The 25448-nt window shown below is 41.2% G+C and overlaps 1 protein-coding gene across 3 annotated transcripts in view; it reads right to left on the bottom strand.

Annotated features, from left to right (window-relative positions):
- The window catches only part of grik4 (glutamate receptor, ionotropic, kainate 4), a 254553-nt gene that overhangs the window by 74709 nt on the left and 154396 nt on the right, over positions 1-25448 (bottom strand). For all 3 annotated transcript variants that reach the window (XM_031860591.1, XM_031860593.1, XM_031860592.1), the window contains 2 exons: positions 24384-24481; positions 5134-5299 (listed from right to left, as the gene is read on the bottom strand). In XM_031860591.1, the coding sequence (XP_031716451.1) occupies positions 5134-5299; positions 24384-24481 (264 nt within the window). The remainder of the gene's footprint in view (positions 1-5133; positions 5300-24383; positions 24482-25448) is intronic.

Genomic DNA, 25448 nt, shown 5'->3' with positions numbered 1-25448 from the left:
ACACACACACACACACACACACACACACACACACACACACACACACATTCCCACGCAAATAGAGTGACACACAGAAGAAAAGCTTGTATTCCCTTTGGAGTTCTGGCTGCACAACATTCAAAGGGGAGTCAGAATCTTTTTTTCACTAGGGTACTTTACAGCAGCCATGTTGCTCCTGCACTGTTTGTTCTGGTGAACCAGTTTCAATCAAATGAAAAACAGGCAGCTGAATGAGAAAAATCTCTTCCTTAGTTGCACTTGTATATTTCCCTGTGCAGAGAAAAAACAAGTTCTGTGGGACTGTGTGCATGTTGTGCTGTAAAGTCTCTTCTTTTCCACAGAATTTGAGGCTGTATGTGTGCGTGTGTGCTTGTACAGTACCTCTGTCTCTGAAGTTTAAAACCTTGAGAATTAGGACAAATTGTCACGACTGGTTAGCTCACAGCCGCCACTCTGCACTGCTCTCGTGCCGCAGTTACAGCGGATAAAGCTGTCCTGACCAACAGCGTCGTCGGAACCTCATCACACTACAGTTGTTGATGGACCAGGCCAGGTTTTAAGTTACTCTTTAAGGATTATAACTTTAAGACAATAGTGAAAGTTAAGGTTTAAGGTTTGAATCTAGGGAATGCCTTATATCAAAGAGGATCCTCCCAAGTATTAAACTTAGTGTGTTAGCTATACCACGCTACCTCAAAAGCATGGATGAATCATACCGCTGACTCTCTTTCAGGCACACAAATAAGTAATCAAGTCAGGTAACCACTCATACACCTTTCACATTATGTTACCACAGGGTACCTGCAAGATCACACACACACACACACACACACACCACGGATACACACACACGCAGTTGTTTTGCAGACAAAGTACCCCAAAGCAAATACTGCCACAAAACAGAGACACCAGCAGTTTAAAAGCATTAACCTGTGAAAATACGGCAGTGGAATATGAGTTACTTGACAGGTGTACAGTAGGGGAATTATGTACAATGAAACCTTCATTCACAGACACATTTTAACACAGATCCAAAAGCCCAGATGGCAGCTGTACATTATTATGACTCAAGATTTAGCCTTGAGCTGAGAGTAAAAGATACTTTTATGACTTTGTCACCGTTGGGGGCATAACTTTAAATGTTGTGGACAAGATCATGTGTCAAAGCATTCAAAGTATGTCTGAGCATATTCCCCTTCTCATAAACCAATTAACCATAAAACTTCAACCATCAATTCTGACTATAATCCCCCTGTCACACGGTGGTGCATAGGCACAGATTTATGTTTAGGTGATGATAATCACCAAATTCCTTTTATTGCTCTGATTATTAACGAAACTCTGCAACAAAAGACAAGGCTACACACGTGTTTCCCACAGGATTTTGTGAGACTGTGGTGGGTGGACCTCGACCCGCTTAGGGTATCCGGAGGCATGCTCCCCCAGAATAAAATGTTGTACATTTTAAAGTTAAATGCGTCAATCATGGTACTTGGAGAGACTATACCTATAAAGAACCTTGTGTTCTTGAAAACAATTTTGTGTTCTCGTAAACAATTTAATCATAAACACATTGGTTGAATAGATTAAAATGGCGATAACTTGGCAAAAACAACAAACAAAGCATGGTACACGAGACTGGGTCCGTGTTTCAAGGTGGGTTACTGACATCACTACTGTCAGTGGTCATTGTCACGTGAGACCCTCCTCTAGACTACTGTTCATGATTATCAGGAGACGTCTCTTGATGCGTCTTTTGATAAAAAAATATATATTACATTGACGCAGGTGAGAAATCAGCCTGAATCCCTTTTGTCAGAATAGGTATAGGCTTTGCATTTTACTGTAAAGAAACATACTGCACACTTGCAGCTCTGTGCAAAAAAAAATCCACCCACTGTCCACGAATCCAAACTGTCAATTTTACTATGTCAACTTATTAAAAAAAAGAGCAGCAGGAGAGCCAACTGTCTTTCATCTTTTTAGTGAAAAGCTTTGAAAACTACAAAGTGCGGCTTCTCCTAGAACCACCACCATCACTTTGATTACTGCCATCAATGCCTTCTACATCAGGATCATTTGTAGCCACAGCGCAATTACAATTATCAAAGTAATTATGTAGTATTACCACCATCCCCTGTAATTACTACGTTTCTGTCATTCTTACACCTCAATATACAACCCTGGTCACAAGTTATTAAGATGTCTTTTTTCTTCCGCCTGACTAACGCTGATTATAGGTTAGAAATGTTAATACCACATAGAAATAAGGATTAGGCAATAGGTCAACCCTAGAAATAGTGAGTAATGGAGAATTGTAATTTATAAGATGACATGGACATGCAATCATCACCAGAAAAAAAAGAGCAATTAGCATAAGGCACAATGTACAAGTACAATGAAAACAAACAGATTGTAGTAAAAACCTGATACAACAAGTAAGGAAAGTGTTTTCTGCTGTAGCTGCAGTGGAACGGAGCAGTGAGCTGAAATGTCAAACCCTGGTATCCAACAGGGCTGATCAAAGGTGGAAAAATGCTTTGCAAGCATTTGAGGCCTACTGTTTTCTTGAACTAAGAAATCCTCGACCTGCACTGCAGCTCCAGTCAGAGTTCATTGGATGTTCCCTTTGAGCTTGCTGACAGCTGCACCAATCACCTCACTAATGAAAGTGCACTCCTTTAGCACAGTGCATGTGAGAGTGGGAACAGCATGCATGTGAATGCATTTGGTTTACATAGTGTACGTTTGTGCATGCAGGTGAGTCCCGTGCGAGTTTGTGTGCATTTTTACGTGTGTCATTTCATTTACAAAAAGCTATAGCCACACAACATGCGGGGCCACCCAGCAGGCCTAAAAATTCAACCACCTGGACCGTATTCTGGGCCAGACTTATAGTGCTGCGGCTGCTACTACACACGTCACCGTGGATAGTGGAGGTTTGCTAGATTAATGTCCGTCCTGGTGTGCACAGTGCCTTTGGGCATGGCTCCACCTCCACTCCACCTCCACTCCCGCCTGAAAATATTCATGAATTGGCCACGCTCTATTAGGCTGTCACTGGCTTGGGTGATTAATGAGGCCGGCACATGTGGACGAGCCACCGACAGCAGGCTGCCAACCAACAAAATGACTGCGTGAGCTGACGGGGACGGTGGAGCTGAGCAAGCCAGAGCCAAAGTCGGATGGGTTTCAGCTGATGATATTGACGAATACAGACCTTTACTCACACACACACACACACACACACACACACACACACACACACACACACAAATCCAGGCATGCTGCCATTTGCCGCATTTTCTATTGAATGAATGAGGGTCACATGAGAGAGTGCAATCAATACAACCGCGTCATTTCCTGGACTGTCTCCCTCTTGTTGCCAATGTATAATTCCAGCGTAGTTACCTCCTCCCCTCTCCTCACCCCAATCACTACATTTCACCTCTGGCGAATCAGATCCTCTCCTCTTCTCTCTCATTTCGGACTCCTCTTGGTTCCATCTATCTACCTCTCATCTTCCCTCATTTCATTTCATTTCTTTTCATTTCATTTCATTTAATTTCCTTTCCAGTCTTCTCTTAGCCCTCTCACACAAAGTAAGAACCTCACCACTAACCTGCACACCCACACACATCCAAGGGAAGAAAAAAAGGTCATGTTAAAATCTGTTTCTTTTCTCCAAACTCACCAATATTGAAGTCAGAGGGTGCCTAAAAGCTTGCCAGAGCTGTATTAATCAACTCTGGGTTGGATAAATATCACAGAAACAACATCTGAGCCCTGAATTGGAAGAATGACTGACAGGTACAGACGCACCTAGAGGGAAAACAACTCATGATATATTCTCGATCCTTGCAGTTATAATGGGTTATGTAGTAGGGTTTGGTTAAACTTCCATTAGATATATAGTATCTTCTTTGAGTAAGTTAGTTTTTCAATTTCCGCATAACAGAATGCTATCTTTGGCAAATCTAACTATTAAGCAAGGAAGTTCTGTCTGTCTGTGTGTATGTAGTTGTACTTGACGGTTCTTAACAACACTGAAAGCAGCACTTCTGGGGGCCAAGCAATGGGCCCATTGCAAACAGTCACACACTTTGTGCCCAAACCAGCAAAAGAGTGGAAACATTGTTTCAAAAAAAGGTAGCCTCACATTTGCATACACTTACTGTAACAGACTGTTCTCTAAAAACCCACAAGTTTAGGTTCAATACACAAAACTCTAAGGGACACATCTCTTCTTAAAGGTTATAAATAAAACGAGACTCAAAGAGGAAGTTGAAAGGCAGAAGAACTGAGAGTTAAGATAGGCAGGACGGGCGGTTCACAGTGGCTCATTGCTATCTCTGGGCTGTCTGACACATGGTTGATGTCTCAAGCCTATTTCCTTTCTTCAAAGCCTTGTGCTGATTAGGAAAAAGGTTAGCTGGTGCCACTCAGGGTCACGCTGCCTTTGTCTAGGGAGTTGTAATTAGTGCTTGCTGGACTGCAAGAGGGTGGGAACAGGCCGTGATTTAATCTTCCTCTCTATTTACGAAAATAACTTCCCTCGAGCAGATTTTTTAAGGTTTTTTTTTAAGGTCATTCAGTTTAGTATCTTTAGAATCTAACGAGCACCTTTGCCGAGGAGGCGGTCAGATCACTGGTGGATACAGCTGCGAACTTCATCCCCATTCATTATTCTCTGTCTTAAAGATGTGTTTTCATCATCAGCAGGCGGTGTTTAAAGAGTGTACACAGATGAGATTGAAAGTTGAAGACAGACTATACATGACACAGCTTAACATGCTCTATCATTATTTTAATTCATGCATGATGAAGATGTTGAAAAAGAGTGATGTGACTGTGAATTATTTTGGGACGCAGACGTCGGGCGGGTTGCTGTGAGGCAGTTCTAACTGTGGAGAGCAGCAGCTGCTTCACAAGGGAGCATGTCACAGGGTGAGATGTTGATAAGCAACGCATCTGTTAGAACACAGTCGGCGTGCGTGCGATAGGTTTGTGTGTGCCAACATGTGTTAAAGGATAGCAGACACTAAACAAAAATGTTTGCACTTTGTTTGGCACATTCTCCCCAGGTGTGTATGATTGTGTATTTTGTTGTGACGGTGTGAATCCTCTACTCACAGTCAGCCTGTGCACAGATGAGGCAGGCTGTGGTGCCGTTAAAGAAGGTGAGAAGGCCGGCCACAGCCAGGCTAATGTCGGTGTTGGTTGGCCTCAGGTCCAGCGTGGTGAACCGGGGGTACTGAACCTTCAGAATGTCCTCCGGAGCCACCTTGACATAGGGCACCTGCACAGAAACGCTGACGTCAGACTACCATATAATCAATTGCAGTAGATCGGCATTTCGCAGTAATGTTCATGTTTAAAAAAATGCAGCTGACGTCTGCAGACAGGACAACCTCAAAAAGAAATCACAACAAGAGAAAAGCGTAAATTGCAAAATAACAAATAGTGAGAAAAACTGCCAGGAAAATCCTTTTAACCTTTTATAATGAATAACAAGCAAGGATAACCTAAGTGGTCTGCCGCAGTGTGCATATTCAGAATACATATATTTTCAGTGGCTCATGTGAAGTACGAGCATGGATCTAAAAACATATTTTTGTTTCACCCACACGAACAAGCCCTTGTTAGAGAAATCTTCAGTACAACACCCCCTCACCCACTGTTACAAAACATGTTTACCCGGCTCACTGTGGAGCACCTTTAAGCTGTGTGTTTGAGCTGGAACCGTTCGAACAAATGTGAACACGCACCAAATATCACAGCAACATAATATCTGTTATATTTTGGGGATGAAATCTGGTGCTTAGGAATATTACACAATAAAGTTTCATTGGGGATGTTAATATGATCACGAAACGGGTCGACACATTTCCTGTTCATCCCACTCAGATAGTCAAACACATTTAAAACTGTTAGCTGTTACTTTACAAGGACTTTTCCATGTATCATAATTGGGAGAATTGGCTTTTTACTCCAGCACATAAACATAAAATGGTTACAAGAAGGTTAAAGTGCGGAGACTCGGATGTAATTTAAGGGTAGTTACATCCATATCAGATGATAAGAATTGGACGAACAAACATATATTTAAATAGGTACATAAAAGTATCAAAATGAATCATTTTTGTCATATAATTTGTGTTCATTGCCTGACTGAACTCTTGAGCCATGTTAAGCTGAGGTCACACGACTAACCTTACAATAACCATGCATGCATTGGGAGGATCATCGTCCTGCTGCATTGTCCTACAATTTGGGAACTGTGTGTAAAGCTGCTAAATCTTTCTACACTTTTAACCTAAAATGATTGTAAAAAACCTCAACCACTCTTTAAGGTCTAAGTCAGCATCTCAGCCACAGGGTCATTGTTAAACTCAAAAGGGGGCAGCTAGACTATAATGTATCACAGTCCAAAAACCTGAGAACAGATACTCTACATTTTAAAACATCCTCACATGCTGCTCAATAATAAACAATACCATTTAAATTACACTGAATATGAACTATTGAAGATGCAAGATCTGAGATTCAGAGCATTGTGATTGCCTCTTAATGTCTATCAGCGATAACAGTGCAAACAATGGCGAAAGTGCTGGCAGAGTTACCTACAGAAGGAGAACGAATTAATTCTACGCTTAGACATTTACAGACAGAAGGAGTAAGTAAAAGAAAGCCAGCCAAGCCTTCAGTAAGAATCAATAAATAAACAAAATACTTCTATCCGAGCCCCATTGTGAGGCACACAATCTTTAGAGTGATTGCCGTGTTTTCACAGCATAGATTTGCTGTAGCTATATAAATATCTGTATTCCTTAGCCGCATCTAATGAATTTATCATACCACCCCCACTACACTAACAGGTATGTCAAGCACAGGCAGGTCTGCGCTGTCAGAAGGGAGGCTAAGTACACTGCAGCTAACCTTGCAGCCTTCAACGTGACCTGAGCAACCAATCCGGACTGGAGCCATCAACAAATGCTGAACTTCAGGAAAATCATAAATTACATTCCACCCCAATTCAAACAAGTCTCCCATCTATTTCCCTCCACTGAAATCCATCTCTGCTTCAGTTCTTCATGAGTTGATGTGAATGGATACATGCTGCCAGGGCTTATAGTGAGCCCGGGAGGGGGGAAAAACGGGTAGAGGGAGTGTGCGAATGAGTGTGGCAGGTGTCGGGTCGGTAAGCTGCCAAGGCATGCAGTAGAGCACAGTGGGGCTTGAAGGGGATGCGGGAGGACATGCTCGGGCCGAGAGGAGGGACAAGGAAGGGAGCCTCTACATCAGGGCAGATTGCCTGTCTGTGTGGTTCCCAACGTACCATACATTGCTTTCCCCCCTCGTCCCCATATCCCCTTGGTTGGTTTTCCATCCCTGCCCATCAGGGTGTAATGGAGTCCCTAGGTGTCTGGATGGATGGAGGGGAGGCCAATACTGACAGCCCCGTGCTGGAATGCCATTGAGTCTTCTCAAGGAGTCCTAAAACCTGGGTAATAGCCGACCAGCCCACTGGGGAAATGTGCCCCTCTTCAGGTGTGTCCTTCATCTTCCCTATTGCATTTGTACAATTTCTCACTACCATTTTCTCATTTTTGCCTCCTTCTCTGCTGTTTTTCTGGGTTGCCTAGATTGTTTACTCTTTTTTTCCCCACTTGTCCCCTTTTCCCATGCGCTCTCTTTCCTTTTCAGCACAGCAGACTGGTGCTGCCCGACCCCTTTCACTTAGAAACCTGACACGCTTCGATAGTCTGTATCTGAGGCAGCGGGGGGCTTAGAAAGCAGCTTACACAAATTCACGGATATTCACACACACACACACACACACACACACACACACACACACACACACACACACACACACACACACACACACACACACTTTGTCCTTTTCCATCCTATTGGACCCTACTGCTACAAATGTCGGCATCTCAGGGGAATTACTTGATTCTTTCCACGGCATGTAGCCTTAACTCACAAATATTTAACTAGACATAATCATCATTTCCCCCAAAACATAATTATTCCCACTGTATTATAAACTTAACTGTTGGCATTTGGCATCGACAAGGGAGCTCAACATAGCCTACAGCAAGGCCTGGGAAGAGAGGACATTATCTATAGATCACGCCTTAAGACAGTTTCCCCTAGTTGGAGCACTATGATTAATTGCTTGTTAAACTGTGGCAGTCACGGCTCCTCATGTGGTGAAGTGACAAAGTGTTTTGAATCAAGACTCGAGTTAAAACAGGGATTCTCGAAGCAAAGAAAATCAATCTCCACATTACTAGCAGCAAGTTGTCTGCCACATCAAAGTCGCTTGCCAGACTTTTTATCTGCAAGCAACAGCTAGTATCAGTTACTCTGCTGGTCAATTTCCCCAAAACTAAAAAGGGAAAATCGTACCCACATGTGTCTTTGAAGGTCACAGTTTCAAAGACTCTGAACCGAACAGCTGCATCACTTTGAGTGCAGCTTTGCAGGAAACACACGTTTGCTACGCCAGCAATCCTTGGTACTAACCACTCAGTCAATTACATGGCACACTGGCTCATCTGATCACACATTATGACTTTCTGATTTACTGTTATGGACAATGGCACTCTGTCTGTGGTAACTGTTAAAGCTGCACTAATCAGTATCGTTTAAAAAAATAAATGTGTGTAACCTGCCCAGCACAAAATGGCAGACAATGCTAGCGTCTATAGCGGGAGAATGTGACAGCAAATTTATTCGATAACGAGCCAGATGTTTTTATCAGGAGTTGGCAACCGAAAACAGAGCTAGAAGGAGAGTGAATATTGGACCAATAATCATCAAGCCAGAAACATATCTTCAAATGAATATTGCTCCGTGCCTGATTGACGTTAAAACAACCTTTTGCGAACACGTTCATCATAATAACTTTTAATGGTGATGATATGTCAATGTTGAGTTTCCTGCAGTTTTAACTGTGCAATTAATGACGCTTAAAATGTTATAAACGGCTATATTTTTTTGCATGCTCACAGTTCTTTACTGGCTTCATCTTCCTACCATCTACAGCAATTAAAATTCAACGAGGTCCAGTTCGAGAGAATTTCCTCATGCAAAGGTCTGGAACATCACAATAATGTCTAACTTGCGCGATGATTTAAGTGCCATATATATACAGCGTTCTCTCCAACTGTTGGTTCTCTCTCCCCGTCTCTGCCGTGTGTGTGTTTATCTCACTCGATTCGAGGGTGATAATTAGCGTAATACACACATTCGATTGGCCGAGTAGCACCAGATGATTTACAACGCATGTAATTGGTCCGTGTGTTTCCTGGATCGCTGAACGAGTGCAGTAAAGGCAAGAAAAGCAGCGCCGGTTAAAGCCTTCCATCAAAAAATTAATAATTCTCAATTATCTATCGGTTTTAGGTCTGGGTCCAGATACAACACGGACGGTGGTCCGGCATTTTAGTGACTCCTGATCAACAGTTACTATTTTTCAACAAAATCAAAAGGCAGTCTAACACAATAAACATATTTCCCTAATCATTGGTGTTATTGTACATGCATGTGACTGAGTTAAAAGCTTTCAGAATATTAATATGCCCTCCATTCTGTACAAATATTCTTGTCGCAAATTGCAACATTATCAGTAGAGACAGCAGTTGAAGCCAGGTAAGTTTTTCTATTCGGCTAAAGCACAGACAATTATTAGAGACAATGTAAACAACTTGTAAATACTAGTAAACGAGCTGTAATTCAAAATGAGATGGAAGTGTCTTTAAAAAGCATCTGCTCAAGGCAGTCTATTGGTGTGGGAGTGAAACTAATTACATCCGAAAATTGTGAGGGGAGGGAAATCTCAGGCAAACAAAAAAGCCCAAGGTAACCGCTCCTCTTTTAATAATCCGGTACGCTTCACTGTAAATAAAACTAAATAACCCGGTTATGACGAAGGGAGGGGGAGGACAGGGAGACTGAGTGCAAGTGAAAGACAAAGAAAGAGAGGGAACATAGAGAAGGATCGAGATAAACTGACAGTCTGACTGACAGAAGAAGAGAGCAATGAAGTGAGCGACATAGCGGCTGAGACGGGGGAAACTGTGTGCAGGGCAGGAAAAGGGGAAAAGGTAAACACACGTAATAACATAAACGGAGAGTGAGGAATGGCGAATGGTTACAATCAGCACTCATTAAATGGTCTCATTGAATTTAGCAGTTTTGGAATTTGATTCTGTTGTCTTGGAGACAATCTGTCTCATGTTCCCCACTTTATTGGTTTATTTCTCTTGACATACAGTTTCAGGGGATTTAATAACAACATCAGCAGTTAGCTTTGTTATTGATGGGTCTCTGTGGGCTACAAATACATTTCAAGTTAAAGCAGGTTATTGTGGCTCTCATTCATTATTTAGAAGATACAGTACTTATTCGCTATTAAGTAAGTCATAAAAGTTGTTTATGCTGTAGTCATTAGGTAATGATTAGTATTGGACTTTTTGGACGGCAACTAAAATTGCTTATATCTCTAGCATCAAGTATCAGATGCCTCTGCGATGCAGTGTCCCATTTAAATTGGGCATGCGCAGGACTAAGTATTATTTACTTATTCTATGATTAGATATTTTGTCAACATGATTCCCAAATTTAAACAATAATCTTGTTACATTTTGGACTAAATTGTTAAAAGCAGATGTAAAACTGTTTAGTGTTGTCCAGGAAGCATATTGTCACCATGACTTGAAAATGTTCAAACGATACTCAGCCCCAGTAATGACAAAAAACACACGGGACAGAGTTGTACCTTTTTGTACAGCACAACCACAAAAGGTACAACTCTGTCCCTTGTGTTTTTAGAGTGTGTGTATGACACAAAAGGAGTCTGCTCACTCTCTGTGCTCTTGTCCGTATACTGTATGTGTATGTGTGTGTGTTTCCTGCAGTGTGACAGAAAGGCTGGCAGGTCTGCAGACAGAGGTTTGACAGGCGTTTAATGAGGAAGCTCTCACAGGACACAGGCTTTGCACAAGTAACACACACACACACACACACAGATTGAGCAGTGGGGGGAAAGGAGGCCCCTTTGTTTGGCAGAAAAAACACCTCAACCCAATTTTAATGTGCCTACAATATACTTGCCTTAATTACACTGAGACCGCACTCTGATTTGCTTAGATTAGCTAATAAAACAAGGAACTAAACAAACCTGTTTAGTTCCCCAAACCACTGTTAGCTGCTTGTTGGAGACAGCCAGGGTTTTTTCGTTGCTTTGTATAAGCTTACCAATAACCTCCGATAACCCCTCTTCAATGGGAAATTCAAGGTTACATTCGAGAAGGGTAGTTTCAAATCCGACCAGGCATTAGTTAGGAGACCGTTGCTCTGAGCTGGAGTGAAGGTGAAAGCCAATTTCCCCTCCATCCAGTACAACAAGCTTTGGGTTGCCTCGGTTGTTGAGCTGACAAGTGTCCAAGTCATTCTGCTACCTGTCCGCTGTGAACCTAATACGAGCCTACCGGGAGGGGGTCCGAGTGAGAGGAGGTGAAGGCGAGGTGGATGTGCAATAGTGCCATATGGAGAGCAGAGACATAATGAGCAACTACATCTGTTGGCTTGGACTAAGCATACTTTGAATGGTCTTGGAACGTGCTAGGCACGGCTGAGGGAAAGCTAGCATTAGTGCTGTTCGTCAGTCATGTTTGAAGTGACTCATTTACATTATCGCACGTTGACCTTGCTATCAATTAGCATACAACACATGCTTGGCAGAAAGACTTTTAACTGTCCTAAAAAAACATCACCGCTGCAGCCAAGTGGACAGCGGCCATTTAGTCTCAGTGAGCAGAATACAAGCTCTGCAGAGGCCAGACGGGGAACAGTTTGTTTACCATCAAAAAGTGGACGCAGAATATTAGTTTGGGGATCATCAGTTGTAGAAAACCAACCAATAGCACAACACATAGTATGAATCATGGCTGGATGTAACATACTGCAAACCAAATAATTATGTTGGCTACTGAGCATTAGAGAGCAGATGCTTTTGGAGACATTGTCCATCAGTCAGCAAGTGTGATGCCAAGGCTGGAATGCCAGAGTGGAGTTGGCAAGGTTTTACAGGGTGGAAGGAGATGGAGGAGGGCAGGTGGTAGTCTATTATGTCTACCTGATCCCCTTTCGAACCAAAAGGTTTATGGGGGATTTGGGAGACCAGCTGTTGGCATTTAGAAAAGACAGGGAAATCTTTTGGGACAGAAAGGGAAGAGATGAGACACCAGAGAGTGTCAACGTGGCCCAACCAACAATTTCCATCTCAGGCCTCCGGCTCATACCAGTCTCTGTCCGTGAAGCCAGATCTCTATTTGTGGTAGTAATGATCCTGCATCAGGTCCCTGCGGTCAGAGCAGTAGCAGACCAGTGATAAAGATGAAGCGGGCTGCGGATCCCATGGTGCCTTTTAGAATAGTGGTACATTGACCACAAGCTCTCTATCTCATTGATCAGCCAGTTCAGAGAGAAAAAATGTTCCTGTCCTCCAGAGAGTCCTGTTCCCTGCTCCACTGCCCTATTTCAGAGCAAAATGTCTCTGAGAAAAAGAAAGAATTGCTTTTCCCCTGTTTGGCTGCTAGCTGTGCTGGTAGTATTGTAAGCAGTGACGATAAAGACAGAAACCACTCATTTGATTTGGGGAGCTGATTCAAGCCTCCTGATTAAATAAAGAAACATTTACCCGTAAATATTCTCTTAAATGCCCACAAAGTCAATGCTATCTGTGCTTATCAAGCTTGGAAAAAAATGTTTTTTTATCGTTGCATCCAGAATTTTCAATAGAGAGCTTTAATTGGATATGTGTTTTTTTCATTATTTGTTTACAATCTAACAGTGGACTTAGTCCAGTTCTGGGAATATAGCCAAATATTTGACTTACACTACTCAAACAAAACAGAGCTCAACTTGACACAACAAGATTGGCAAACAGTTAGCCAACAAATCTTGGCCTTTTAGTAAAAGACAAACATGTAAATAGGAAGACAAAAGACTGAAATATTCTTTAGTTTCACTTCAGAGAGGGAAAATGGCAGAGCATTAATTCAGTGAGCAGCTGGCAGAAAAGGATGAGCAATCCATGACAGTGGATTTGGATATGCACATGGCGGTTCTGCTGGTGCGGCCCTGACAAGACAGATCAATAGTGTTGTGAGAAAAGGGTCAGCAGAGGTGCAGACGACAGCTGTGATCCTCTAATTATGATCAGGCAGAGACAGGAGAGGCACCTGCGTTTTGTTTGCAAGCAGACTGAACAGATAAGAATCCTGTGCAGAGAGAGACTCAACTTCACACCCACATTCTTTGAATCAAATGATGCAGATTTGGGCACTTGTATGCACAGGCACCAAAACAAACCTTAAAAAAAAAGAGTTATGGTGTCATTATGAATTCGTCATCATCTGAATTAAACTAATTATGAATCATGTGCCATTTTATGCCTGGTGCTGTGGTTACTGTAGCTTGAGGTACTAAAAAGACGCTTCAGTATGCAATACATTTAATAAATGTGCAACAAACTGTGCATGTCTTCTACTGAGAGATTATGTATGTCTTTGAATAAATGTGGCCATTTACTGAATGACAGTTTAAAATACGTATGAGGGCGTGGCTGTTTGTCAATGTGACCCTGAAGATGATTAAGACTGACTTGACTTTTATTTAGCTTTAATTTTCTCGCCCTATCAAGCACTCCCCACGTGATCCTCTTCACACTAGGAAGATTAAATTGTCTACTTTATTACACTGAGAATTTTGAAATGACACTAAAGGGAGCAGCCATAGAAAATCTACTGACCTGTCACTAAGTAGCACTAGAAGTTTAGAAACTCTAGTTTGAGGCAAACAGTAAAGCCCTTCCAAAAAAGGGATGTAAATGTGAGAGGGATGATGCATCTCCACTTCTGAAACTTCTTCAGCAGAGTACTTGCCATAAAACCTGTTTTTACTGTCACTCCTGAGTCTAAGATTGAATTCCGAAAACATTCCACCACACAGACACAGGCAGGCAGATACAAATACACACACAAAGCTAAAATAAAAATTGAATCTAAACGGAGGAAGTCTTTGTATCTTTTAAAAAACACTGGAGGACAAATTTGATTGCTCCTTTCTTTGGATCCTAATGAACCCTAATGATGATAACGCATGTCGAGTGGAGCTTAAAAAAGGTTTAAATGAATGGGTGAAACCCTGAGTGTTGGGACGTGAACTGCATTTAGCTTCAGGCTAATGTCATATTGTGTTGAAAGTAGCAATAAAAAGCTAATTTGCATTGCATTTCATGTCTTCACATGTCTTTGTGGGGAATCTCAAAGAATACTAAGCTGTGAGTGTCTAAGAAATGCAGAAATGCTATTGAGATTTCAGAGGCCTTACTGCTCCTGCACTGCTACAGAATGAATAGGCAAGCTGCAACCTACATTTTCCAAAACGTACTATATATATCGCAGTGATGTGGGTGTTCCTCTTGCCGATGTTACTGCACTGAGAAAAATGCAATCATCTCAGCTTAATTAATGACATATGTCACTTGCTGACAACACAACGTTTATTTTGCCTGGAAAGCGTTTGAGTTTACATATAGTGGCTTTAAAGCCCAATTACAGTGGAGAACTGAACCATACACTGACCCCCTGAGCAGAACAAGACTGACGCAGCCAAACTAATACCACTACGCACTTGAGATTCAGCATGATGGAGGGTGATTATAGGGAGTGGCAGAAAGAGAGAGAGGGAGCAGGCTTCTGAATACTACTTTCTATTCGTTTTCTTAACAATGGCAGATCTTGACCTGGTAGTCTTCTATAGCTTGTGTCTGAGTAAAAGTTGGAGAACGGAAATGACAGGAAAGAGACAGGTGGAGGAGGTGAAATGAGAAAATAAGGAACACGAGGCGACAGGAGAGAAAAGAAAAGAAGAAAGAAAGAGGTTAGGATAAGAACAAAGACAGTGATGAGAGCTGAGGCTTGTGTAAGGTCAGTAATAGCAGATATTAGAGGAGGGACAAAGGTAGAGAGGGTGGAAATTGGTTAAAACTACAGTAGGGTGAAAGGGAAGGAGAGAAGTAAATAAGAAAGAGGAGAATAGTGTAAATCAAAGCAGCAAAGGGCAGGTGTTTGCAATATCGACAGAAGAACGAAGGTTGTTCATTAATGCTCTGTGTGAAGATTCTCCTCAGTTTAAGAAAAAAAAAAGTAGCATTTTCAGCAGGGGAAAAGACAACGAACAGTCATTGTGGTGTTTGGCACATCTTGTTGAATTTCCAACACATTCTCACTCCAAACTGGTCAAATAGCATAGTGCCGCATGGTTGGTGCCCGTTGGCATTGGAGATTGATTCGCTAGGTATGGTGTCCTTTCAAAATAAACTTCTGTCTTCACAGAGATTAAGGTCAGGCAACAAAACCACTTAGTTAGGTTTAGGAAAAGAGCATGGTTGATGTTAACTTAACTCACATGGCACCAACCTCACTTCCTAATTAATACCGACTCACGGCACCAACGAGTGAAAAATGAGTCACCTGACCAGCGACTATTGAAAACGCTTACTTTTAGTTTTGCGTGGGACACAAATTCAGCTCTCCTGGAAAAATGTTTTGTGTTTCTTTGTGGTTTACTGTAGCTACCCATTGTGGCAAAATCCTGTAGAATATTCATGAGAGATAAAGAAAGACAAATAAAATGATGCTTAGTCCTCTTTTTTATCACAAATAACACTGACATTTGCAGAAACAGCATTACAAAGTTTACAAAAAACACAATAAGAAATCGTAATTCAAGGTCCACTTAGTAGCTTTTTATACACCACCTGCAGTTATCGTGAAGGAATGATGTGCCGTTAAAAGCTGTAGAAAAAGCGAGTGGAACTGAACTTTGCTTAAGCACGTTAGTTGGGAAAGAATCCGTCCTGCTAATCCATGTAGCAATCTGTTAGACATTAACACACGTAAACAAAGCACCAGTTGGTGTTAAAGGATCATTTTGGTTATTTTAAACAAAGTTACTTGAATTGCTGGAGATTGCATTGCCTGAAGCTAAATAAAGCTATTCTGTAGCTGATAAAACTTTAAACACAGTGATTGCTGATTAAAAGAAAATTAAAACTATATCATGCAATGATGTGCAACAGTGCATGAAATTTGCAGCTAATGAAATTATCAACCAATCAAGAATCAAAGGATTTAATTAATATTTAATTATTTTCAACTCACAATATTTAGTTGCAGTGTTTTCCTTCACTGCTGCAGTTTATATTACCATGAAACTATTCATTAATGGATCACCTATTACAAGTTACATTTTTAAAATGTGACAGGAACATGTATTCTATTTTTGCCATCTTAACAGACTAATTAGTTTACATGATCTAACCAGGCAGGGTATTTTTTTTTTTTCATCAGTGCAAATGGTTATCACAATAAGACAATGAGCATGGTCATCAAGGTAGAAAAAAAATCACAAAAAAAAAAAATCAATCTGTACTCTCCTTTTACTGGGTACTACAGAACAGGTGCAACATTTGGATGATACTGGTGTCCACATGTGTGAGACCAAAGCTGAGCAGTAGTTGGCTGTACATGAACAGGATAATGTGGTGTACTGGCTTCGCTGTGAACAACCGTGGTGCAGTGTCTGAATGGGAGATGGTCTAAAGAGAGCACAGCAACCGTGTAAATGGTCTCTCGCCAAAGAGGATTTGCTGGTTTGGCTAGTTGGCTTTTCAAGTCACAAAATGCAATTCCACGCCATGTGTAGCACTGAGCTACTGGACAACGAACCCATTTAAATCAGTTTGGACAGCTCCACACACACACTGAAGGCAAACACAGCAGGCTGAGTGTCTGGGCATGTGACTGGACGAGCAAATGAACACAGATCTGTGGGAAAAGTGAGTGAGCTCATGAATGCCTCACGATAATGACTATGAAGCACTGGACCTGCAAAATCCTTTTCTTTGAGAGCATGAAGGAAGGTTTTCAATTTTTTTCAGTATCCATTCACGGGCAATCAACTCTGCCTCAGCTTTGTCTGATGGCCCTTTTCAACAGTTGCTTCTGTCTGGCCATGTGGGGCAGTCCTACAGAGTTCATTTGCCTGCTAATAAAGTAATCTCAAGAAATACGATTGACTCCAAATCTTGGAATTAAACTCAGAAAGGAAGGCAACAGATTCATTTTTACTGGGACTGAATGAGCCTTTCAGCGTTACCTCAAACACTGGTGCTCACGAAGCAGCAAAAACACTATATCGGAGTAGACAGGAGAGAAAGGGGCGGAAAATGAAATGGGGAGAGTGTCTGCGACGAAGTAAAGGAAAGAGAAAAACACAGAGAACCGTAAAAGCAAAAATGATGGAGCACTTGAACAGCTGGACATAACTGATGCTAGAGTTGCAAGCACTTTTCTGATTATTCAAAGCATTTTCTAGGTAAAAGTGGGTAGGAATTGCCTATGTGGGTTTCTGTGTGTATGCGTCTGTGTGTGTATGAAAGCACAAATCTCTCATTATTGTCTGTCTCCAGGGCTTGAGCTATACAACTGACCCCCAACCTCAATCCAACGAGCTCTTTGTTTGCCCGGTGGACCCCCAAGTTCACCTTTAAATCCAACCTGAGTACCACCACCCGACCGAAATGCAGGTTTGTAATCTTTCTGTTGAAAGCAGATGGCTTTACAAGCCTAAAACAACCCCTGGACATCCGACAGGACATTCATATTCATGACCTCTTCTTACACGTTTGAATCATTGCGGACTGTGTTTCCCCTCTTTAGCAGACACAAAGCTACTGTTTCATCCTTTTTGGATAGAGAGGAAGTTATGGGTAAAACAATAGCATTTAAACTGAGCTGAAGGTGGCTAAAAGCAGTGGGATAAAAACGGAATTCAGATTAAATATTTGGCACATTTTCATCACTGACATTTACTCAATTTAGTTTGAAAGCTTTCTGTTGGCTAATGGCAAAACAAGCTTAGTCCAAGGCTTTGTATGGAAATAACGAGAAGTAGATTGCCAATGGAGCCTTGCACCATTCTGAATGGGGGGTGATATGTCCTTGGTCTATTCCTTCATATCTAAGTCATTACTTATAAATAAGAATCATATTTCTTTTCAGGAAACAAAGCCACAACAGGAGGATTCACAGGAAACAAAGCACTAAGAAGAACACTGCAGTGCACACTCCAGCTATTCTGGCGGGCTGCAGCAGCCAGCGGACGAGCACCTGTAAAGCAGCAGGAGCCTCTCAGCCAAAGCTCCAGTTAATGTTTCTCATTAGTCCATATTAATCTAGCCTTCCTCCTAATCCTGACCCCAAGGTTTGCTTGCCACGATGCACAAGATGAAAACAGACTACCAACATGATGCACATTGTCAACCCCTTCTCTGCAGTAGCTGTTTTTATATTAGTCACTATTACTGTGAAACCCAGATGGGCTCAGACCCACTCCCGTGTCACCCCGGTGGAAGTAGCCTCTGCAGCAGCAGTGGAGCCCGGGGAGTGATTGATGGGGACTGGTAGATGATGTGCTCAACACCTAGTGGGGTCTGTCAGCTGCAATATTGCTGCCAGTGTCCCAGGCAACCATCCACCGGAGTGCCAACATCTGTGGCCTCACGCTCACAGTGAGGGATTAGATGGTCAAAGTATTGTGTGCGCGCCACACACACACACACACACACACACACACACACACACACACACACACACACACACACACACACACACACACACACACACACACATCCTTCTCAAGCTCTTACAGTTCAGGGTGACCTGTTTTCACCATTTATGGACAGATATAGTATCACAGACCAAACCACAATTACACTTATTTTCTATTTTGAGTTGTCTAATAAAGAACCACTTCCATCAAATATGATTAAAAAAACATTTATGGTCGCTTTATGAAGTGACTTTGGTGCAAAAAGACATGTCTGTTTTGCTTATAAACCTCTTAATAATGTCAGATGACAACAGGACTCCATTTGGGTTTGTTCTTCTGCTTTGGATGCTTTTTCTGTGACAGGCGTTGAAAGGTAACATTAGGCACGAGTACCTGTTAGCATACACCAGCCTGCTGAGTACAAGTTTATATTATTTTACGCTACTTTCAACTTCTGCTCCACAACACTATATTTTACTTTTTGCCCTACTACATTTTTTGAATACCTTTAGTTACTACTTACTTAGAATTACATTATCTACACAAAAGATAATCAACTAATACATTATGATATACACATGCGATCCACTTTTACCAACAGCAACATAAAAGTAATGTAAACATTAATGCATCCCTAAATATAATCCAGTGATATATAATTCTGAAATGGGTGATTCTGCACAATGAGTACTTTTATCTTTGGTAATTTCGACAAGTATATTTTGATGCTAATACTTTTAGATAAGTAAGATTTTGATTGCTGGACTTAGACTTGTAAAGTAAAAAGTCTAATGCGAATAAACCCTTTAACTAAAAACACTTCATAATGCAATAAATAAAAAGACTATATGATTAATATCTGCTGTTTCATCCTAATTGTGTTTACATTGTGCTTGACAGGATCTCCTGTATCGTAATGCCACAGTTATTGTGGGTAATGTGTCATGATGTGCTGTTTTGTTAGTAACAACACCCTACCACTGATAGACCCTTCTACAATTTCGAAACAATGATGATGTACGCAAGTGTGCACACGCAGTTTGTCAATGGAAGTATGGTTCAGCCCAATAGCTTGTCAAGCTATAAAATACATTCACCACTAAATATCGCAAATGTAACCTAAACAAATTGACTGAGCGGGTAGAATACATTGGCAAGAGGCCTAATATTTAGTGGCCAGATATATACTTATATTTGTTGGAGAAACCTAACATGTAATGTTACACCAGCGAGAAATAACGAGCATACAAGTCACTAGATCCTTAAAAGTATGTTATCTGTGGTCATTTACACGACGTCAAATACCATGACTCGGACTGTATTTAGTTTAAAAGTGGGCGCTACAAACACAAGGATTTCTGATCAGTCCAGTTAGTGATAGTCAACACGTTACATACAGTAGCTTGCAGCCATCGACGCGGCAGGTTGTTTCAGTTCAACAAGTAACTGTGTTACCCTGTGACTCTGTAGATGCGACAATGGTTGCTCGTAGTGACGGCAGCTGTTAAAAACACAATCGGATCATGTAGGTGTCTTCATAAAAGCCTTCAATTAATCCTAAATACATACTCATCATGTCACGGTTTTGGGTTTTGTTTCGTTGTTTTTTCTGTTTTATTTAGACTTTCTCTGCCTCTTGTGTCCTGTGTTCACTTCACTTCCTGCCCTTGTCTGTTTTCCCGCCTGTGTGACTGTCTGCCCTGCCCTTGATTGGAACCCTCCTGTGTCTAATTACCTGCACCTCCCAGTATATTTAAACGCTGTGCGTCCCCGTCTCAGTGTCAGATCGTCTTTGTTTCAGCCTCAGTCATTTCCTCAGTCAAACTCTCCGGTTCAGGTGCGATTCCTCAAACCTGTTTTTGTGTCTTCTGTGAATAGCTCGTTACATTATTAGTCTTTTGTTTTTGACTCTTTAGTATGCGTGTAAATTCTGCTGGATGCCTGTTGCCTTTTATTTTTACAACATTCAGTCTCTGCTGTGTGATCTCTGTGCTTGAGTGTTACTCTGTTCATCACACATCAGTGTTTATCTACTGCAACCATTTACGTAAGTTACTATGAGCAAACACAAATACCAGTTAACTTCAACACCCGTTGCTCTGAAACGGTTGTGATCCTGTCCAGACATTTTGATGCAGGTAACAGTTGTTATTCATTATTTAAAGCCTGCCCACTGGTCTGGATGGCTGAGACAACATGAGCATGCATAATGTTGTAACATTGTCTGTAAAAGGGCCTAGGCCATGGTGACCAGGGCCATTACCCAGTCATCCCCTTCAGAGTGATCATGACAAGAGCAATGTGACCTTGTCTGCTAAACAAAACACACACACACACACACACACACACACACACACACACACACACCAGGAGCTGACTTCCCTGATTTGTACACCTCAAGTCTGAGATTGGGGACCTAATCAGTGAAATCAGCTGATGTTCCGTTTGGTTGGAATCAAAATCTGCACACTCGGCTCTAAATAGCATCCTGGTAAAGACCACTGACTTAGACTGTCAGTTTTTAATCCTGATCCTCAGGAAACAAAACTGCTACGACTGCTGGTTTTCCTACTGTGCCTTCCAGGTATTCAATAGTCCTCGTCTTGATGACTAGAATGAAAACCAGCAGGGTCCTGATGACCACAACTGTTAACCATTGGGCTCGACTATTCCATGAATTTCCTGTCAACCTAAAAATTGTTCTTAATGCATTTTATAGAGGATCAACGTACATTATTCTGAAGGTTTTCCCCTGGGTGTTTGTATTTGATGTCTATTGTCAAGACAATTATGTGTCCAAAAATGTATTTGTGTTTTTTCATATCAGAATTCCACATTTCTTCCTGTAAAGTGACTGAATATCTTTTATGACTCATCCTGCACTGTGGGTGGACTCAACATCTCATCTAATACCATGTGATTATAAATGTTTGGGGCAACACCACCAACTCTGTTTATGTGAAAGCTGCAGATCTAGTAAACTAACGTTAGAAGTATTAACGTATGTTGGGAGTGAATTTGGTTGACAGCATTTTAAGAGCATTGCCAACATCACTATAGAGTATATGTTCTCTCCACTTCAAAAGGCTCAGATATTCAGTGTGTTCTCGTTCTTTTATTGGTGGTGAAAGAAGAAGGAAGCGGTGTCCTTTGAAACTGTAATAAGTTTTTCCTGTTGTAACTCTTAGGTGAGAAACATGTCACAGCACATTAAACTATATACATTCCAACTAAATCAAAGAAGAAACACTTTTCACAGAACCTGCATGGATGACTTGCTTATCGGCTAAAATGCTCAGTACTGTCTAGTTGTTTATTAAGATTGACTATATATGCAAAAGGCAATGATGGAATTGGAAGAACATTTACTCCAGGACAAATTTGAGGTACTTTACAAAGTATTAGTATGTCCATTTAATACTACCTAATACTTTTACTACACTAACCAACAGTTTTTAACCCTCATCCTACCAACTGAGGTATCATTTGTTTCAGATCTTATATCTTTATTTTGTCATTACAATTTTTCACGACTGTCATCAATTTGTTTCTAATGACTCCATGTCATTGTTTTAATTTGTTTTAATCAGTGCTTTTTAAATAATAATTTTAAATACCAATGTATTGGGTTCCTGGGGGACCCTAGTCCAAAGCATTCAATTATGGTCTATGCAGTTTTAGATACAATATTATAGCTAGATTAAAATCCTAATTTAAAGTATCAGACATTAACAGGGGAGTCGGGGCACTCTGTCATTTTGAAGTAGACAGATGCAGCAGACAAAGATTTCTTTATGTGATCGTCTCTGCCTATTTTAATTTGACAGAATATGCACATTGTACTGTAACATTTAAAAAATAATGTTAAATATGTTGATGAGCGTTCAAATTGTTGAAAGCTAGTTCCAGCTGTGATAAATGTATCACAACATTGTTATTGTTAAAATAAAAATGTATTTTACAGAAAAGTCAGAATTCAGTGTTTCACAAAAGATGGATTAGAAAATAAGAATACAAACACGAAAGGGAAAGAGCTGAATAGCTGCGCTTGACAATGGAGTGCAGCTCTCGATGTAAAACTCGTAGGTGTCATACCCTTCAAAAAATACTTGAACCCAACATCAAATAATATCAAACGCCCTGTGCAAATGTTTTTACGAAGCTGTAAAGTTATGTGTGGTAAGATATTGCATGCTGTTCTCCAGATATTGCAGCAGTACTCAATTATTAGAAGTTATTAGAACACTACATACAATTCAGACTTTGGTGTCAGTACTGGCCAAGGCTGGATGCAAATGACTGCTTAAAGAAGTGTACGTGATACGTGGGAAAGGACAAAGAGTAACTTAACATGACAGCAGATCTTATAATCCTTCTATCTGTGGCAAATATGGAAGACAGGCTGAGCTTTGAAGTATTCTGGTCATCCAAAGTATTGCCTTATTCACTAGTGCATAAAAGAACATTTGGGGAAACTGTGAATCTTTAGGGTTAGTATCAACTCCTTGGAGACTATACGGTATGTATCACTTACACTCACAACTCAAAATGCATTTTTTCTCTTTATGGGTTCTTTTATATTCATAAGGTGTTATTATCATAGTCAGTGTTTCAAAGCAGTCAGCCCCACAAGCCAATGCCGCCAGAGACTTTTAGCAGCAGGGAGTCCTGGTCTGTCTACTACTACAACAGACTGATGTCTCATTAGAAAGACAGGCTGTACTGTACCAGAAGACAATTATAGAGACTCGAAGGGTAATGGTACTTCCTCTAATTGTCATGCTGACCAAATTCATGCAGTTAAAAAGGCGTCTTCTCTGTGGACCAAATCCAATTACAGCACGGGGAATATCAGAACAACACGAGTGAAAATGATCGGTGAACTGAAAGAAAGGTGGCAGGTAGTTTTAAAAACCTGCAGAAGTTCGTACACGGTAGATAATAGAGAAGCTATCACTGTGCATTCACTTTCATAATCTAAAGAGTTTTCTACAAATAGTGTAAACAAAGTGTATCAAATGTAATAAACATCCCAAAGCACTGCAGTAAAACCATCACAGACACATTTTTCAGATTTATAATTGATTCTGATCTGGTTTATGGTTTTGTATAATGCGCTCTGTCTCTTGACATCAGACAGCATAACACACCATGTCAGAGTTCAGACAAGCCAATTAGCGTCCAACTGGGATCCATTTGCATGGAGTCAAGCTCCGAAGCCAAATCCACTCATTCAGGTTTTATTTCCTACTACATCTCAACAGTGCCCAGCCCCTCCCTGCTAAGAGGACATAATGAGGCAAACCTCATTACACTTTCCTTGAATGAGCAGCTGATGTATCACAACATCCCAGGCAGAACAACAACAACAAATGCTATGAACCCATAAAACAAACTAAAGAAGAGTGTGTCCTTTATACACCTAATTCCAAAACAATTCGGAATGAAAATTATTAATTTAGCAGCCCACCGACATTTTACATGTTCTGAATCATGGGCCTAGTGAAAAGGGAGAAAGTCAACCCTTTTCGCAATCATTTCACTAACAAGTTGGATTTCATTGCCCCTCAATCTCTGATAAACCACACAGTTGCTAACAAGCATATTTCCAAACTCTGTATTTCTGCTTGCACTGTGAGCAACATGGGCCCGCAGCTGCAGGCCAGTTGGATGCATAAACTCACCTCCTTCTCTCCACAGATATTGCTGATGATGGAGTTGGAGGCCGGACTGGCAGAGGGGCCGAGGACTGCCACAACGCCTTTCGACATGATCTGGCACACTGACAGAAAACAGAGAGGGGATGGAGGGTAAAATAAGGATTGAGAAGGGAAAGGAGACGGCAAGAGAGCAAGTCAGTCAGCCAGTGCTATCCAAGAAAGTAAAGTACAGGCTTTCTTGAAGAATCTGAGTCATTTAAAAAAAGGCCCTCTTCAGCCAGACGTTAATGGATGCACATGCTGACTATCTCAACCTCTAAACAGATAGTGGCCTGAGCCAGCGCTTCTACTGTCTCAAGGGAACCTGAACCTACATGCGTTAATGAAACCTTCTCAAGGCCAAATACATTTGTCCATGTTTAATATGCCTAACGTGATGCACATATAGAAAAATCCAATAGATCCTGCCAATGAGAGTTTAAAAGCGTGCGGGAGGAATTGATAGTCATATAACAGACTTTCACACAGAGACAGAAAGACATGGAAATGGGAAGAGACAGACAGATAAACAGAGTGACAGTAAGAGAGGCAGAGACAAAAATAGTGACAGACAGCAATATCTGGAGGCTTAAAACATGAAATCTGGTATTTCAACATTTACACATGAATGCCATAATATCCCCAAAAGTGCCACAGGCATCCCATCTTGTTTTTCACATTTTACATTTACAAGGACTGATTTAAAAGCTTTACCTTTGGGTACCAAAACATATCTTTAGACATTTCAGGGAACCTGAATCGTACTCTTCTCTGTACACAGGCCATATGCATTAATCTCCCCATACTGGAAAACAGAATGTCATTTCTCGTGAGTTTATAATCCTTGGCTTCTAATTAAACCGCTACAGTCAAAATGATGTGAGGTAGACACAAGTACAGTCACTATGTACTGTTCATGTGTGTAAACAAAATCAGTGTGCACGATGATGATTTGGTGTGGGCTACTGGGGCAAATGCAGAGCATTAACCAGCTGCGTGTGTGGAAAAAGGCAGGGGGGGGGGGGGGGGGGGGGGGGGGGGGGGGGGGGG

The sequence above is a fragment of the Anarrhichthys ocellatus genome, unplaced genomic scaffold, assembly GCF_004355925.1.
Source record: "Anarrhichthys ocellatus isolate YVR2014 unplaced genomic scaffold, GSC_Weel_1.0 scaffold24, whole genome shotgun sequence".
Classification (NCBI taxonomy): Eukaryota; Metazoa; Chordata; class Actinopteri; order Perciformes; family Anarhichadidae; genus Anarrhichthys; species Anarrhichthys ocellatus.
The sequence above is the reverse complement of the archived record's forward strand: the minus strand, read 5'-3'. Positions and strand labels throughout refer to the sequence as shown.